Source organism: Loxodonta africana, chromosome 12 (assembly GCF_030014295.1).
Source record: "Loxodonta africana isolate mLoxAfr1 chromosome 12, mLoxAfr1.hap2, whole genome shotgun sequence".
Lineage (NCBI taxonomy): Eukaryota > Metazoa > Chordata > Mammalia > Proboscidea > Elephantidae > Loxodonta > Loxodonta africana.
In genome coordinates, this window is record NC_087353.1 from 65,110,534 (window position 1) to 65,128,047 (window position 17,514).

A 17,514-nucleotide genomic window follows, 5' to 3' on the forward strand; every position below is an offset into this window, starting at 1 on the left:
TTCGTGCAAATTACTTCTCTGTGCCTCAGTCTCCCATATGTAAAACGGGCATACTCACAGCACCTTCTTCATGGGGTATGTGAAGATTCAGTGAGCTAATACATTGAGAACAGAGCCTGGCACACAGCTCGGTATGCGTTAGCAGTCATTATCACATCTGTGTTTTATTCTTGCCTCTGCCTGGATGTTCTTCGCAGCTCTCCACATGGCCAACTTCTCTCATCCTTCAGGACTCAGCTGAAAGGACAGCTCCTCAGGAAGGTTTGCCCTATTAAACACAGGACACCACCCCATGCCCCACTTGCCAGCCCCATCACGATTTCATTTTTTTCAGCCTTGTTTGTTGTGTTGTTTGCAAACTGGAGGGAAATATTATTTTTTCATGAAAACGGCAAGTTGACCTATTTCCACTCATTTGTTCATTTCATCCCTTGTTCACATATGCCTACCATATTTAATGAGGGGGTCTGCTGTGTGTCCAGCATGCGGGGATCCCACACTTTCCACTTCTGTGGGATTCTGCTTGGTTTCCAACCAGATGTCCAGGCCTTTCCCACCACACCCAGCACTGCACTGGTGCTGGTCAGGCTCGCAGAGGCCAGGAGGGAAGCAGGTGGTCTGGGATTCCCGCACCAGCCCAACTTAGCTAATTCTCCAAACCCTGCCAGATTTCCATACTGGGAGGCCCTGACTCTCCTGCCCTTTGTCAACTATGAGGTTCTGTTTCAGGACCCCTTTCCTAAACTTCAAAGAAAAAAAAGGCAGGCGCCCCAGGAGTCAGAGTTGCATACAGTTTTAATTGAAAGAAGTCAGCCTCCTAAGTATTGCTTTTACAGGCTTATCGAGGTCGAGTATTCACGCCACCCACAATTTCGAAAAAATATCTCTGGCCAGAGAAGCATCTTAGCACTCCCTGGCATGATGTGTCAATTCTGTCCCAAAGTCTGACCAAAGACCTCTGCCAGACTGATGAAGAAGCAACTTGAAATGAGTACATCAAGACCCTACCCTCAGCTGCCAGCATGCTCCTCTTGCTCTGAGTCACTTCCTGAAACAGCTACCACACCTAAAATAAGACTAGCCTCGGACCATAACCAGCCAGGCTTAAGGCTCAAAGGGCATCAAACGACGCTGTGAGTCGCTTTGTGCGCGTGTCTGCATTCTGCAGTGTCCTCTCGAAGGTTAAGTGGGGGAAGCAGGTACAGCTGGGGGGTGGAGAGCAGGGAGGCAAACTCTGGTCAGGCTCCTGTAACCTCCATCGCAGCGGTGACAGGTTGGATACCAAGGCCAGGCTATGAGGGTGATGCTGCAGGCTGGCGAGGTCTTTGGACGGCCCTGCCCGCCTCCTTCTGTCAGTGCCCTTGCCTTCGTACCCTCGGCCCTCAGTCCCAGGGTCTCCTTCCCGCTCTCCTGAGTCTGCACAGGAACTTTTCTGTTGGCACGAAGCTTTTGAGGGGAGCAGGCCTAGTGAGAAGGAGAAAGGGGAGTTACCGACACGGAGGCCTCGCTCTGCCACCATTTTGGGGGCAATCCGAACAGTCCTGCAGTTTTAGGAGGGGCACGGTGGGAAGTCTTCCTCCCTCATATTTGGGGAACTGTCAGCTCCCCTGGATGCCAGCTGGGGGCGTTTTCCAACCACATTTATTAAAAACTCTTTTTAATGACTTTGCCTCATTTCTAAAGGCTCTGGGCTGAAGAACCGGTGCTAGCTTCACGGGGAAGGGGAAGGGGAAGGACTGTCCCATTTACCAAGGAGGAACAGGGAGAATGCTGGGGCTGGAGCAGGAGGCTGACCTGAGGCTCCGGGCAGCTCTGCAAGCTCTGGGTAGTGGGTGGGGCTTGGCAGCACCTCCCACCTTGCCCAGAAAATGCTTCCCAAGCCTACTGGAAGGCTCTGGCCGGAACCAAGCCGCTCAGCAGCCCCAGTTGGCTCGTCCTCCTCAGGGCCTGGCCCTTAGGCAGGTCCTCATTTCTGTTCCCTTCTTTCCCTGAGTCCAGCGGATGCCTGCATGTATGCAGCTTCTCAGGTTCCCAAACCTACCCTCCTCACGGCCCCTACAAGTCCTGCTCTGGCCCTGGGCTTCATCTTTGTTGGCTCAGACCATTCCTTCTGCAAACTTCTTCAAGCATCGAATAGAAACTTTTATGTTAAACCCACCACAGGTATTGTTGCTTGACAGGGGTGCTATCGACATTCTGGATAGGACAACTCTTTGTTGTGAGGGGGCTGTCCTGGCTACTACATGATGTTTAGCAGTGTCCCTGGCCCAAGCCCCTATTACCAAGGGCCACCTCAGGGGAGAGAACTGCTTCTATCAGGAACCACGCATCTCCCCCATTTTATAGGCCAAGAAGCTGAGTCTCACAAAGTCACGTGACTAGCCTGGCATTTCACAAGGGGCAGGTGGCAGAAATGGCACTGGACCGGTAAAATTGGTGCTGGGAATGGCCATCATCAGAGCAGCCACCGCTTGCTGAGCCCTCCTCTGTGCCACTAGCCTGCAGCCAAGGCTACAGCGCCTAGCCCCACACCCTTCCCTCGCCCTCTCTAGCCTGCCTGGCACTGCAGGGAAGGCAGGCTGCAAGTGCAGGTGCATGTGGGGAGCTGTGGCCTCACAGCAGCCCTCAGCCCTCGGCAATGGACAGAAAGAAGGTGGTGGATCAACAGCCCAGCCCCTTCCCCAAGCTGGTATAATTCTACATCTACACCCGGAGTTCCCCAGCAGGACTGAGCGCCAGGGGCTACAGTGGTAACCTACTCAGAAAACACGCCCTTTACTGGCCTCCTTCCTTTCTGTGTTACTTCCCTGTCCCCCTCACAGTGCTTCCTGGGGTCACCTCCCAAGTAAATGACTTGGATGCAAATCCTTGTCTCAGCGTCTGCTCTGGACTAAGACGGAGCAGCACACGGATTATTTCATATAATCCTCCCAGCAACCCGAGGAGTTAATTATGATGCCATTACACAGATGAAGAAGCTAAGGTTCAGACAGGGTAACTTGTCTAAGGATGCTCAGCTCAGAAGATGACACAGAGCCAGGCTCTGATTCGGGCTTTGTCAAGATTTTAAAACACTACATAATCTTGTATCTCCTTCGTGTCTGGTTCTGAGCTGGGCACAGGGCACATGGTGATGAGCACAGTGCAGTCCCTGCCTTTGAGACACACCACCTAGTGAGCAACTTCGACAGGAGGTAACGCATCCAACAACAGGAGGGAACACGGGATGATTTGTCAATGGAGCCTAGTCAGTGAACGCTGCACATGCAGGGCTCTCTGGGGAGGGGGTAGCACGGCAGGTTCGGGGAACCTCTGTGGTTTGGTGTGGGGGGTAGGAGGCAGGGGCCCCATCAGCTGCATTTCTCATGTCCTCCACAGATTCAACGCATCCTTCCACTGCTCAGAGACCTTCTTGGTTCCCACTGACAACACAGGCAAGAATATCCACCCTTGGAGGCTGGCAGGTGTTAGGGGGAGGAGGGGGTGGTAGCCAGAGCATCAGAGAGTTGACCCCCTATGTGATCGCAGGCTCCCTCCCATCCTGCTGCTTCCTGCAGGCCTCCCTCCCCACGGAGCCCCTGGCATTTCCCATGGGGAGCCAGCAGGGGTGCCCTTGAGACACCTCTGTCCAGGAACCTGGAGAAGTATTATTTATTCAGATTCACAAAAATTGAGGGACCCTCATGGGCGTTGACTGCAGCGATCCCAGGGCCAGGGGATTGGACCTGAGCCCATTTCAGACGTGTATGGACGGTGTTAGAGAACAGAGCCCCCAGTGGGGACTCGTCCCTTTCCCAGCCCTTGGAAATGAGCAGCATCAACCCTTTAGATGGGCGCTCACCTGGCTGGAGCACGTCTCCCCACGCTGGCCTCTGATCCCTGTGTGGACAGAGCGAGAGCTGGCCTCAGGCTCAGAGCCCGCAGGCACTTCTCTGGCTGGGATTCACAGTGCACTTCCGTTCACTGTGTTTATTTGTAGGGTCACCTCTTATTCGTGGCATGTGATACCAGCTTTCCATTTCTGGTAGTAATACAAAACTTCCTCTTTTCAAACCATTTCACTTTAAAAAGAGAGCTGATTTAAAGAAAACAACTATGTAAACAATAGTTCGAGTGACAGGCAGATACAGTAAAACGTTGTCGTATGAGGTTTGGGAAACCCTGATCTAAGTGCGTCCACTCACTCCACAATGGACAATGAAGAGGCCCAGAGAGGGCACCGACCTGCCTGAAGTCACACAGCAAGCTGAAGACAGACATGACCCCAGGTCTCTGTATCTGTGGCTTGAGGATGTCAGGGTACACAGTTCCGCCTCTCATCTCTGCCACCCTGTTTGGCTGTTAAAGGTCAACCTCCGTATTTCCTCAGCTTGCAAATCCAGCCTCAGCAAACCCCCAAATGACAATCATGATGACAGCTGACATTTATCAAGCACTTGCTTTATGCTCGACATCGTACTAACTGCTTTAACTCACATCTTAGCTCATGTACTACCCAAAACAGCCCTAAGAGGTGAGGCCATCATGACCATCATCCCTGCATTTCAGGGGAGGCTCAGAGAGGTTAAGCTGTGCAAGGAAACAGAGCTGGCACATGGCGGGGCTGAGATCTGAATCTCAGCAGTCTGCCCCTGAAGCCTTAACTCCTCTCTGCACCTTAGGTTCATCCCTTTCCTCCAAGGCATCAAAAGCCCCACATGGAAAAGCCTTTGGAGGCACAGCTTATCCACTCGGAGGCACCAGCTTCACAGAGCTTCCTAATGTCATTAGAGCTGAGAGTTAATTTATTAGCCATCCTTTTTTTTTTTTTTTTTGAAACTGTAACTGTTTCTCTACAGGCCGTTCCAGGCCACTCGCCCCAGCTGGACAGAGGGTGCAGCCGACTGTCTCCAGTTTGTCTCATCAGGATGACAGTTGGGTACTTGGTTCATTTTAAGAAGCATGCCCCAGCTCGATAGTTCTGTGGACCAGTTGCCTAGCTCGGGGGCTGGTGGGGTGCTGCTCTGGACACGCTGGAGATGGATTCTATTCTGCCGTTCAGCTGCCCCCCCACCCCAGGCAGATCACTTCATCTCTCTGGGCCTCAGTCTCCTCATCTGAAAGTGGGGACAAGGCCTACCTCATTGGGCTGTGGTGAGGGTTGGACGAACTGGCGCCAGTCGAGTGCCTGGCAATACCCTGCCCCAGTGCCTCGCCCCTCCTCCTCCACCTCTACTCAAAGCCAGAGGCCAGGGCCAGGCAGAGAGCCCTTCTCCACGCTCAGGCTTTCTGAGGAGAACAGCACTTTTCTTCCCCACAAGACCTTGCCTTCTAGAAACCTTTCTCCACGTACCTAACAACCAAGTAAGGTGGCTTCGGGAAAACATTGCCCAGACATGCTTCACCCTGTGTCTGACAGCTCGTCTCCAACGATCTTGGTGCCCCGCCTGGTCTAGCTGCTGAGTGCACAGCTGTAGTCTGGCCATCTCCCAGCAGCTGACAGGGGATGAGGACGGAGAAGCTGCCCGTCTCTACAGGAGTGTGTGTCCCTGGTAGAAGCTAGTGTCATAGCAAAACAAGGATCGATTTCTCAACTCTGGATTCTGATTTATATGTTCGCTGCTGAAGCTCCTCAGTGTTGGTTTTTTGGAAATGCTCAGTCTAGGACGGACCTCCAGCTGGCCAGTGCCCAAGGCTCCAGAGGCCTTCAGGAAGGGCAGCCTTAGCCTCCAGCCATCAGTCTTACCACGGCCAAGAGCCATCCGGACTATCATTTACTTAATATTTTAAATCAATGCCCTTTTTTAAATTCCAAAATTTTTAAAGAAACCTTTATGTCACTATAATGCATACAAAACTGTATTATTTGTCATAAATAGAAGGCAACCCTAAAAATACAGTGGAAACAAAACCACTATTCCCAGCCAAATACCCAGGGCTGGTTTCTCCCTCTGAGAGGGGTCAAGAGCCGGTGGCACTCAGTGTGGCTATATGTCTAGCCTCCGGGAACCCCTGCGACGGGGTACCTCACTGGGGGAAGCGCTAAGACAGGGGCTGGGTAGCCTTACTCAGCCACCTCATAGCTGGGTATCTGGAGAAAGTCACTGACCCTCCCCAAGCCTGTTTCCCTCCCCATATAATGGAGCTAATGAGCTCCACCCTGCCTCTTCCCAGGGTGCTGCTCACAGGAATCTTCCCTGCCAGGAAGGAATGCCAGAAATGATGCCTTACCCCTCTGGTGTCCAGCACTTCAGGGTGAGGGTACCAACGGTCACGTGCCCTTGGGCTGTTTCAAAGGCTACCCACACAGACACACCCTCCCTGATAATTGGCTGAGAAGAGTCAGGGCGCCCAAGGAAAGGCTGCTGGCTTCCTGGGCTCCTGCCACCTCTAGGGCTGACACACCATTAACGCAGCCAGTGTCATTTGCTCACCACTGACTAGAAGTCCTTCACCCTCTCATCTAATTTGCATAAGCTCTTATCGTCATTTTCCAGAGAAAGAAACTGAGGCTTGGGGAACGAAGTCACTTGCCCAAGATCTTGGTGGAGCTGGATTTAAACCAAATCTTACTCCAAAGCCTCTAAAAACAATCTTAGGGGCACATGGAGATGGCCTTAAATACCACTGGAGCATCAGTGATTCTCTTGCTTGTTTAAGCCTCGTGATTACTTTCAGTAGCAAGTCCCAGTTTGGTGCTGGTGTGTCCTGCCACCTAGCAGTTGCTAATCTCCCTTTTTAGCAAAGACAGAGCGGGTAGAAGGCCCTGTGTATCGAGCTAACATTAGTATTTGGCCAGAAGTGAACGACTCTGGTACTAATTATTTGTATTCATGCCAAGTGATGCTGGTTTGCCCTTTACAGTGATGTAAACATTCTTTTTAAAATAAATTCACATAGAAAAAAGATTTTTAAAAAATGAGGCACTAAAACCAGTGGACTCAATCTTAAAGGATAAACTATAAAGAAAGATAGTAACCTGATAGTGGAGAGACCTGGCAGACACCACCTTAGCCAAGTGGTCAAAGTGGGTATCACCAGCACTGGGACAGACGGACACCACGTGCCTTTCAGTGTGACATACTGAGGACATACTCACTCCTGCCAAGAATGCACCTCCTGAATCTCATCTCAAGAGTGAACATCAGACAAACCCAAATTGAGATGTTCTTCAAAATACTCTCCCAAAATGTGACATGAATGATAAAGACAGATCAGGGATGCTTCAGATTGAAGACGCTGGGCTGGAGATGGGGCGGAGCCACGCACAGCACTCTCTCTTCCCTGCCCTCAGCTATGACAACAGAATGCCACGAGTGATGTGGGATCAGTGTAGGCCCTGCCTGCCCTTGTCTGAAACCTCCAGTTTGCATCCTCATAACTCAAGGCCAACGAAGAGGGGCCCTGGCACCCTGGCTGTCTTGAGATCTGTACTAGGGTCTCCTCTCCAAAGGGGCAGCCAGTACCGAAGTACCCTGTGGCCAGGCCCTTCGGGTGAGTCCAGCCAGGCCTCTAGGTGTACTTGCCTCCCCATGCCACCTTCATCTGTCTCTTGCCTGGATGACAGCCACAGCCTCCTGCCTTGTTTCCTCACCTCCGACCCAATCCATCCCCACAGGCTGCCCTGACCATGGGATCTCCCATGCCTCTGATTATCCCCGCGGAAGGTTTGGGTTTCTGAGCAGGGCAGCACAAGCCCAACCTGGGTGTTGTGCTGGTAGCATGGCTGCAGATTGGCATGGTGAGGGACCAGGGCAGGAACCCAGCCAGGACAGGACTCAAGCCTGGGAGACCCTGTAACAGGACACACCGAGAGTTTGGTTACCCCTAGTTCCTATTGGAGCTATGCCAGGTTATCTGACTCTGGCAATAACAGTCTCCTCTCTCTGTTCCGGCCCCATCCAACATGCTGTATGGAAATGACCCATGGGCCGCCCTCTGTGCCAAGGGGGCTGGCAGGCACCAGCTGCTCTCATTAGTATCTGGGACAAATCGATCCAGGGAGCTGTCTCTGCATTGGAGCTGCTGGTACAGGAGGACTCTCCTCCGCTCCCAGGCCAGCCCTATCTCCTGGGAAGAAGCCCTGAGTCCCCAGTCTCTGTGCCTGGGTGATAATTAACACTCTAAGAAAACTGCAGCACACAGCTTTTCAAGGCTTCCCATCTGGTGCCCTTTGGAGACCACAGGCCAGTGGAAATGGCCTCTCGAGGGTCCCCAGGCAGGGAAGGCCCAGTGAGAAGCCAGACCAGGATCTATGCGGCTCTCAGGCAGTGGGGCCTCTTTTGCTCAGCATGATATACATATATTCATACGCATACACGTTCACAGAGCCTGAGTGTACACTTTCCCTAGGTCTGATTGCTAATGCCAGTGGTTAATATCAACGTATCACTTACTCTCCACAGGAAAGTCAAAGCACTTTACGCATTTCTCGTTTTATGCTCACAGTTACTCAGTGAGCTCGATTCTATAGAGAGGTAAACAGAAATACAGGGAGGTTAAGTGGTACGCCCAAGGCCACGGATAGCACTGGGATTTGAGCCCACGTAATCTGATCGGGAGTTCCTAGCTGGTACAAACGGTTAATGTGTTCAGCTGCTAACTGGAAGGTTGGAAGTTCAAGTCTACCCAGAGGCACCTCAGAAGAAAGGCCTGGCAATCCACTTCCAAAAAATCAGCCATTGAAACCTATGGAGCACATGAGAATGAGTGAGAACTGACCACCGGTGTCCCCTGGCTTATGGAAAGTGACGGAAAGTGTGGAGGTACCTCAGATCATCTCCAGATCTTTCTCCCATGCTTCTCCTGGCTCCTAGCCACCCCTCCCTCACCTCCAGGACTTGGGGGTGGGGAAGAGGGAATGCTATGTGTGGCTCCACCAGGTCTCCAGGCTCCATGTCTTTCCCGCAGCCACAGGCCACCTGACTTCCCAAGGTCAGGCCCTGTCACTTTGAGAGCTTTGCAAGGGTGTCCCTGAGACACACTCTGTGGTGTTTCTGTGTGAACAGTGTTTGCTGCAAAGTATGTGAAAGCATTTGGGCTTCAGTTTTTGGTCCAGAATATGCCAATGTTTTCATTTGGAAGGGGAAGTGCTTCTGTTGATGTGACAAAGAGATAAAAATAAGACATTCTTCACCAAGTTATACTCTATGAAAGTCAAGCGCTTGGCTTTGGGGCAGGGATTCATCTTGGGATCTCCAGCACCTAGCACAGGGCCTGGTGAAAGAGCAGGCAGGCACACCGTTTGTTCAATGACTGAATGAGTAATATGCAAAGGGCCCAGGACCAGGGATGTTATACGATCAATACCCAGTGTGGTAAGCAACCCTGTAGGTTCTATCTACAAAAGGTGTTCTTGGCCTGTCCATGTTTCTCCATCTTTACTGACCTTGCCCTCACCCAAGCCTGCCACCTCCTGCTGGGACAAATGAACAGTCTCTTAACAGGCCTCTCTGCTTCTGCACTTACCCCTACAGCCAGTCTGCCCATAGCCACTGTCATCTTTAAAAACGTGAACCAGATGACGTTATGTCCTGCCTGAAGCCTCCTGATGTCTTCCCATTGCTCTCAGCCATGGCCTCCCAGGCCCTGCTGGCGTCCCCTGGTACCATCTCCAGTCATGCTGGCAGCCTTTCAGTCACTGGAGCAGCCAACCCTCTCCTACCCCAGGGTCTTGGCCCTCACGGTTCCTGCTGACCGCCTGGGTCACCCTTTTCTGCATCTTCATGTCTGGCTCCTTCTGCGAATTTAGGGCTCAGCTCAAATGTGCCATCTCCTCAGAAAGCCTCCCTGACCCTCTATCTAAAGCACCCCATTGCTAGTCTTCTGTTTCAGGCACTTGCAAATATTTATCGAGCATCTACTAGATGCCAAGCGCTGTCCTAAATGCTGAGGAAATAGCAGGGAACATAATGGAGGGCGGGATCTTGCCTTGCTGGAGCTCGCATTCTTCTTACATGCTTTCACAGCTCTTAAATCTCTGAGTATCTCTTTTTGAGTACCTGCTTGTCTTCCTCACCAAGCACCAGGGGGCTGGGGCTGAGTCTGTCCTGTTCACTGTATTCACTCACCAGGCACAGCAGGCACTCACTGAACATGTGTTCAATAAAGAGCAGATTGGTTGGTGGGTGGATGCACAGATGATGGTTAGACGGACAGACAGAAGGCAGGCAAGCAGGCAGAGAGGTATACAGAGCACCTGGCACAAACTCTACCTGGCACCTGGTTCTCCCTAAGGTCTAGCTCAGGGACATCCCTGGCCCCCAGCACTGCTCCAGCAGGTCCTGCCCTCCCCTGCATCACCCTTTGACTATGGTCATTTTGGCAAAGATGGGTGACAGAGGAGAAGGGTAAACTCGGCCTGCTCTGGGTGAGTGGCATTACTGTCTGTTTCCTAAAAGGGGTCCCTGAATGCCACCTCATCCTCACCCTCCATTGCCATTCAAGGCCCTGTGCCCAGTGACATGTGCCCAGTGATACACAAGCACCCTCCAACCAACGGGTTTGGCCAAGGAGCTATGCCTGCCCGGCAAACCCTAACCGAACCTGGTAGCCACCCGCCTGCCTGCCTGTCTCTCTCTCTCCCAGGGCAGCTTCCTTTCTGCCTTGCTGTTGACGTTGGCCAACTCTTTCTCCTCCCTGGACCTTTATTTCCCCATTTCTAACACACAAGGTAGGGCTGGTCTTACCCCAGAGGCAGGACCTCAGTGCAGCAGTCCTGTAGTCCCTTCTCCTGGTGACCCAAGAGCTCCTGAGGCCTTGTAAACACTGCAGGCAACGTCAGCGCCAGCCCCACCCCCAGCGTGTCTGCTCCATGAAGGCAGCCTGCAAACCTGGCAGCCCCTGCAGACCAGAGCTGCAGAGCTGGGGCACCCTGAAACCCGACTCCAAAAACTGCAGCAGAGCAAAGCCAAAAGGAAGTGCGGGTTCTTTGCTGAATGAGGTTGCTCCTCTCCCAGCTTCCGCCTGGGGCCCCTGCACCGAGTCCTGACCCAGTCCCCCGAGGGGTCACACTACAAAGGCTGGCTCCCTATTTCTGACACCCCAAATCTTTATCCTCCCAGGACTAGTGAGAATCCCCAGAAGGCCAAGGTCACCATCAAGCCAGGCTAAGGATGGGGGGAGGAGCTGACAGCTCTGCCTCAAATGGATTTGGGTGCAAGGCTTTTTCCACACTGCTGTGGTGGTAGGTCCCATGGGTTCCCGCAACACCATTTAGGCCCTGCCTCCCCCTCCCCCACTCAACAGCTGTCACCTTTGCTAAGGGAGAATTTTGAGCCCCAATTAAGGGTCTAACAGGGGTCCCACCATTCCTGGCGTCGGCAGATCTGGAGGAAGTGGGCGGAGGTGTCAGAAGTCTGGGGGAAGGGTGTGTGTCCGGCCTGGCCATGCCTCCCTCTCTGCCACCAACGTCCCAAACCGCCCTCACCTCGAGCAGCCAGGGCACTTACAGGCCTCGGAGGCCCGGAAGGACCTCGCCTTGGGGGATCCCATCCCCAGCCAGACGGTGCCCCCCAACGGTGGCGGCGGCATGATCTGGGCGGCTGGTGCGGGGTCGAGGGTGATGGGTCGTGGTGGGCGGGGGAAACGGCAGCCAGGGCCCTACTCCAAGTACCCATCCAAGACGTCGAACTCCGAGTCTGCGTCGTAGAGGCCCGAGCCGGGGTCCGAGAGCACGCCGAGGTCCACGAGCGCCTGGTCCATGTCCTCGGGGAGGAAGACGAGGCCCACGTTGAGAACGATGTACTCCATGAGGAAGGCGTAGTACAGGATCAGCACGTTGACGAAGAACAAGCCCACGTAGAACATAGAGGGCAGCAGCGGCGGCGGCACGTAGGGGGCCAGGGGGCCCAGTGCGTCCAGGTGGGCCGCGACCCGGGCGCCGGGCATGCAGTGGGCGGCGAGGGCGGCGGCGGCCCGGCGATCCCCGCAAGCTCAGCCGCTGCGGCGCCCGAGCGGCTGGCGAGGGGGCAGCTCAGCCATCCAGGGGCGTCCCGGGGCTCGACGGACGCAGCGCTGGGCCCCGGCTATGTCCCCTGGGGCTGCGCGGCGGCCGCTGCGGACCGGCCCCGAGACGTGCCGGGCGGTGCCCCCACAGACGCCACACGACTCTCCCGACTGCCTGGCGGACCCCGAAGTGGCCGGCAGCTGCCCGGCTTCGCCGATGCGCCCCGCTCACGCTCACAGGCCCTCTCAGCGGCGGCGGGGACCCACCGCGGCTCAGCGTCGAGGGCCAGTCCCCGGTGCCGCCTCTCGCGACCCGCCCGGCTCTTCCGCGCGCCCCCTCCGCGCCCCCGCAGGCCCAGCGCCCATGGCTGCAGCCGCCGCGTCGCCCTCCTGGTCGCGTTCCCAGCACCGCCTCCAGCGCGGCCCGGAGCTCATTGGCCCGCCCGCCCCCTATCCTCCCCCTGCCCACACTCATTGGTCCGCTCAACGCCCGCGCTCATTGGCCCAAGCCGTCTAGGGGCGGGTACTTCTTCGCTCCGCCCCTCCGGTCGCTCGTGTCCGGGTTGATTGCTTGTTTCGGGTCCCTAACCCGACCACAAATTCAATTCTCTGAGTCCACGGAGTAGAGAGAGGAAGAAGGTACTGAACACAATTCAAACCTAGACGTACCCTAAGGCTACAAAATCTAAAAGAAGCCACAGGCTTTCTCTGCACCTTGCTGAACTGGGGTATAGCGCTACGCCTCTTTGGAACTCAGTTTCTCCAGGTGAAAAAGGAGGTGAGGTGGGCCAATGGGAGCGACAGACATTTCCAGTGAAAATTTGGGTATATCCCAAAGCGCCGATTTTTCATGGTGGGGAAGATCTATCAGTGCCTCCCTCCCCTCTCCAAATTCTGGCTATTGAAGGCCTGCAGGTTTGGGGGTTCTGCGTCAGAGGGGCCGCACGTCTCAACACCTAGGTAAACAGACTTCCAGGCAGGCCAGGCCAGCCAGAAGAGTTGCTTTTTGTTTTGTAAACCGTGTTTAAAAACAGTAGTAATACACGTGGTTAAACATGCAAACAACCAAGAATTACACAGAGAAAAGTAAATCTCCCCTCCACCTTCTCATGGGCCGGTTGCGCATTTTACCTAAAGCGCTTCCGAAAGCAGTTCAACAACCCTTTAAATATCAGCCATCACTGAGCTGAGTGCTTTACATGCATTGTTTAATTTGGGCCAGGCAAGGTGGTGTAGTGTGTTACTCTTTTTTACAGATGGAGAAACCGAAGCCCAGAGAAATGGAGAGACCCTGAAAGCTGCTGGGCTTGTGCCTGTTTGCAGGACAACTTGTCCTTCTTTCTCTTTCTTCAACATCCCTTTCCCCCACCCATCGCCCCTCTGAATGAAGTACGGGGCAAACCATTAACCCTCCATTGGTCTCTTTTTCTGTAACTGCCAAAGGTGGGACAAACCTTCATTCATTCACTCATCATTCTGCCAGTATTTGTTGAACACCTACTATGTGCTAACTCTCGTACTGGGCATTGGGGAAAACATTGGCCCGTGGCCCAGTTATTTCCTTAGTACAGGTAATAAGAGAGTAGGCCTTTGTTGACTATTGTTGACTATGAGGTGTAAAAATGAATGAATGAATGGTGAGCAGGGCAGTTTTGCTTCCATGGAGCTTACCACTACTAATCTAGAAGAGAAATTCAGATACATATTCTTGGCTCTTTTTTTTTTTTTAATGTGATAGTTTGGGAAATGGCATGGATTTTGGGTGCAGACCAAAGAAATCCACTGAAAGGACAAGATGTTCAATTTTGTACACTGTTGCTTGAAATCCTTTCAATAAACATTAAAAAAAATTGAAGTAGAAAAAGAAAAAGCCCACGAGGACAGATAAGTCCATTACAGATTTGGTGCAGTTTTGGTTATTGGGCAGTAAAAGTAAGGATGCCTGAGTTTGAACTCTGGTTCTGCCTCTTATTAACTGCGTGACCTTGAGCAAGGAAACCTCTCTGTAACTCAGTTTCTTCGACAGTGAAATGAGATTAATAATTTTTTTCATAGGGTTGTTGTGAAAGCTAAGTAACTAAACATATGTAAAGAGTTTAGTACAGGGGTGCCTAGTATACTTCCTGCAATAGCTATTCTTATTCTTATCATAAAGCTGATAATTGTTCATAGTGGGTTGCTATGAGTCGGAATCGACTCGACGGCACTGGGTTTGGGTGGGTGGTTGCTTTTATAATTGCACACACGCCGACACTAGTTTGCGGCAGTTGGTCTCCGTTCCCCGTTATCTGCAAAACACAAGAGACGATGGCATTGAGAAGCGGCGGCCGGCGAGCTACCTCAACACTAGCTATTAGACGCCTACTTTGTGCCGGGTTTCAGGCGCGTTTCTCGCACCCGACAGCTTCTGGCAGCCCAGCAGCATCCCCGCTCCCGCCCCGATCCCCAAAAAAAAAAAAATTTTTTTTTTTTTTTTTATCATCAACATCGCCACTATCCCCACCAGTGCCCTTCTCAAGGCTCCGCCCATAGGCCTCTTATTCCCACCCACTCTGACGATACCGCGGCTTCGCCTCCTGTCGCCCCGCCCCTTTACGAGGGTCGCGGGCCTGCTGATCCATGATGCGCGCCGGTCCTTGTAGTCCGTTCACAGAGTCCCGTCGTCGGAGGCCTCGCGGGAGTACTGCATTTCCCAGTGTTCTTTGCGGCGGCAGCCGTAAAGCGCAGCGGCCGAACGGCCGGTTCCGGCTGAATGTCAGTACGGGGTTGTGGGCTGGGGAGGAAGGTGGTTGGCGGTATCTCCACCACCCCCGCCTCTGCCTCCTCGTCTTGAGCTGCCCCGCGGGCGCCAGGCTGCTCCGCCGCTCGGGCATGAGACCGTGAAGCAAACGTCGGGGCTGGGCCGCGGACATGTTTGGCCGCTCGCGGAGCTGGGTGGGCGGGGGCCATGGCAAGTCTTCCCGCAACATCCATTCCTTGGACCACCTCAAGTGAGTGTGTTGGGGAGCGGACAGGGGGGAGGCCGCGGGGCTGGGTACGGGGGTGGAGGCGCATGGTCCTGGGGCGGGGACCCTGTGAGGTGTAAGAGCGGAGGTGGGGCGGAGAGGGGCGCCTGGGGAAGGCTGTATGGTGGTTACGAACGAGCACTTTGGAGTCGGAGCGCCTGGGTTCGAACCCTGACCCCGTCGTTCCTGTTTGTGACCTTGGGCAAGTTGCTTAGCATTTCAGGGTCTCAGTTTCCTCACGTGTAAAGTAAGGGGATGAGCTTTCAGTTTATGGGCACGGACTTCTTTCTTGACGGGACAGACAGTGGGCACCAAGCTTCCTTCGGGTTGTACTTTGGCTGGATAGTGTAGGAGTCAAAGGCCTAGAGTCTTGGAGTGGGACAGACCTGGGTTCGACTTTCCATGTGTGACTCTAGGCCTTAGTTCCCTCAATTGTAAAATGGATATAGTGACAGCACTTCTTCCTAGGGTTGTTTTGAGGTTTGAATAAGAGAATGCAGGTAAACCTCGGAGAACTTATAAGGGTGCAATAAATGACAGTAGTTTAAATGCAAACAGAACAATTTTTGGGGGGCGGAGGGTAAGAGAACCGTCAGAAATAATGCTCTGGGAGAGGACAGGTGGCAAAAGGGTTCTTGGATTCAGCAGTGCCAAGGTATGAAGACACTGGCTTTGCAGTCAGATTTCTGTTCCAGTCCTGACTCCACCACTTGATAGCTGTGTGACCTTGTGCAAATTACTTCACTTCTCTGAGCTTCAGATTCGCTACCTACAAATGGTGACCGTGATCCTCATACAAGGACTCAGTAATGTCATGCAGTGAACTGTCACATAGTAGGTGACCAATAGTGGTAGCTGTGTTCATTAGCTTGGCAAGCCCTTCCCAGATCACCCTACCTAAAATTCACCCCCGACCCAGTCCGTTTCCATCAGATCTTTCTCTGGATTCTTTTCATTGTACTTCTACTATTTGCAATTACCCTGTTTATTTTTACTTCTTTTCTGTCTCCTGCTTGTTTGGTTCACAGCTGTATTCCCAGCATCCAGCACGGTATGCCTGGCACATAGTAGGAACTTAATGAATACCTAAAAAATGAAAAAATGAGTGAACAAACAAATGATTGAGTTGGGAAGAAGCACAGAGCAGGCAGGCAGAGACCCAGGATTTGGAGGAGGGGTGTGATGGAACATAGAGACCTTTGAGGAGGGAGTGACTCTGGGGAGGAAAATGTGTGTGTGGCGGGGGAGAAGTAAGGGGTTGACTGGGAGTAGGCAAACCCTGGGTGGTACGAAATAGTCAGGTGTCCAAAGGGAGCTCCCAGAGTTACTAATGGAAAAGGAAGAGGGTTGGAGGGGCAACAATAGGAGGAAGACAGGAGGCCGTGGAAAGGGACTGGTAGGAGGGGAATTGGGTGAGAGACTTCTCATTGAGGGGAGAGACTGAGATTCTCAGCTGTGCCCTTTCTAGCATGGAACAGACATTAATACATGTCTGTGAGTCTCAAACAGTGGGGCAGGGGGGCTCATTGTGTGGTGAGGGATAGTTTTGTGGGTAGTGAGGGAAAGGGAGTGGGCAGGGAATCAGGAATCTTAAATGTGAGGGCAGCTGGATGGTGAAGGGGGAGGCTGGAGGATTTCAGGGAGAGGCTGAAGGATTTGAGGAATTTACAGGGTGGGTGGATGTGGCTGAGAAGGGAAGGGTGGTAATCTAGAGAAGGCACAGCCTCCTGCCAGCACCCAGGAACCTTCAGGCTCTCACCTAGCTCTGCCAGACTTTAGCCCTCTTAATTATTTTAGTATTTATTTAATGGTCTGTTCTCTGCCAGGTACTTGGTGAGGACTTCTTGTGTGTTATCTCCTTTAGTCCTTACAACACTGTGAGTTATAGGAATTATTTTTATTTCCACTTTATAGATACAGAAACTAAGGCTCAAAGAGTTTAAGTCACTTGCCTCAAGGTGGCAACAACTGAAAAGCGACAGAAACAGGATTTGAACCAAGGTAGTCTGACTCCAGAGCTTGCACTCATTACACTGTGTTTCTGAATAAAATTTCCCCATAAATCAATTTGGGGAGACTTCTGACTTGGCTGAGTCTCCCTACCAGTTGGCATCCTTGCCAGCCAGCCAAGGAATGGTAAAGGTTTTCAGGTTCCTTTGAAGTATCTTGGGAACTGCTCAGGTTAATTGTTTAGGTCATGAGTCTGTCGGGTGCTTTTTTGGAAACCGGAACTGCTTGGCATGGATCAGGCAGATTCGCTTAATCCATGTTACAACCTAAAGAATATGGCCATTTGCGTATTGGAGCGGGGCTTAGAAGGCCACAGGGTGATTTGGAAAAGAGTGCCATGCCAGCTGAGTTTCTACCCCAAGGCTTGTGGTACTCTTTGTGTGACTCTGATAGTAAGCATCTTGGGCCGTGAGTACAGAACAGCTCATTCCGCAGGGAGCTCACATGAGGCTGGTGGGGGAGACAGCCATAGAGACAAGGGCCGTGCAGTGTGACAAGTGCTGGCATTGCCGGAGTCCCAAGGTTCTTGGAAATTTCCGGAGGAGCCAAAACCAGAGCGGGAGTCTTCAAGAGC

General features: G+C 52.9%; 2 protein-coding genes across 10 annotated transcripts in view; one reads left to right on the plus strand and one right to left on the minus strand.

Moving 5' to 3' along the window:
* Nucleotides 1-777: 777 nt before the first annotated feature.
* DEXI (Dexi homolog) lies at nucleotides 778-12,249 on the minus strand. Of its 4 annotated transcripts, none has more exons than XR_010323628.1 (2): nucleotides 11,408-11,581; nucleotides 778-1,464 (listed from the first exon to the last, which is right to left on the minus strand). XR_010323628.1 is itself a non-coding variant. In XM_064295576.1 (2 exons), the coding sequence occupies exon 1, from the start codon at nucleotides 11,866-11,868 to the stop codon at nucleotides 11,581-11,583; it is 288 nt and encodes a 95-aa protein (XP_064151646.1). In that variant the 5' UTR covers nucleotides 11,869-12,249; the 3' UTR covers nucleotides 778-1,464; nucleotides 11,430-11,580. The 4 variants fall into 4 exon arrangements, 2 of the variants coding, with proteins under 2 accessions (XP_064151646.1, XP_010595613.2); XR_002787588.2 differs by having other exon boundaries at nucleotides 3,842-11,581; XM_064295576.1 differs by having other exon boundaries at nucleotides 11,430-12,249.
* Nucleotides 12,250-14,643: 2,394 nt separating this feature from the next.
* The window catches only part of CLEC16A (C-type lectin domain containing 16A), a 250,398-nt gene continuing 247,527 nt past the window's right edge, over nucleotides 14,644-17,514 (plus strand). For 3 of the 6 annotated variants that reach the window (XM_064295579.1, XM_064295578.1, XM_010597308.3), the window contains exon 1: nucleotides 14,645-14,915. In XM_064295579.1, the coding sequence (XP_064151649.1) occupies nucleotides 14,836-14,915 (80 nt within the window). In that variant the 5' untranslated portion in view covers nucleotides 14,645-14,835. Of the gene's footprint in view, nucleotides 14,916-17,514 lie in introns of all 6 variants that reach the window. The other 3 variants (XM_064295577.1, XM_064295581.1, XM_023557369.2) reach the window with 3 other exon arrangements.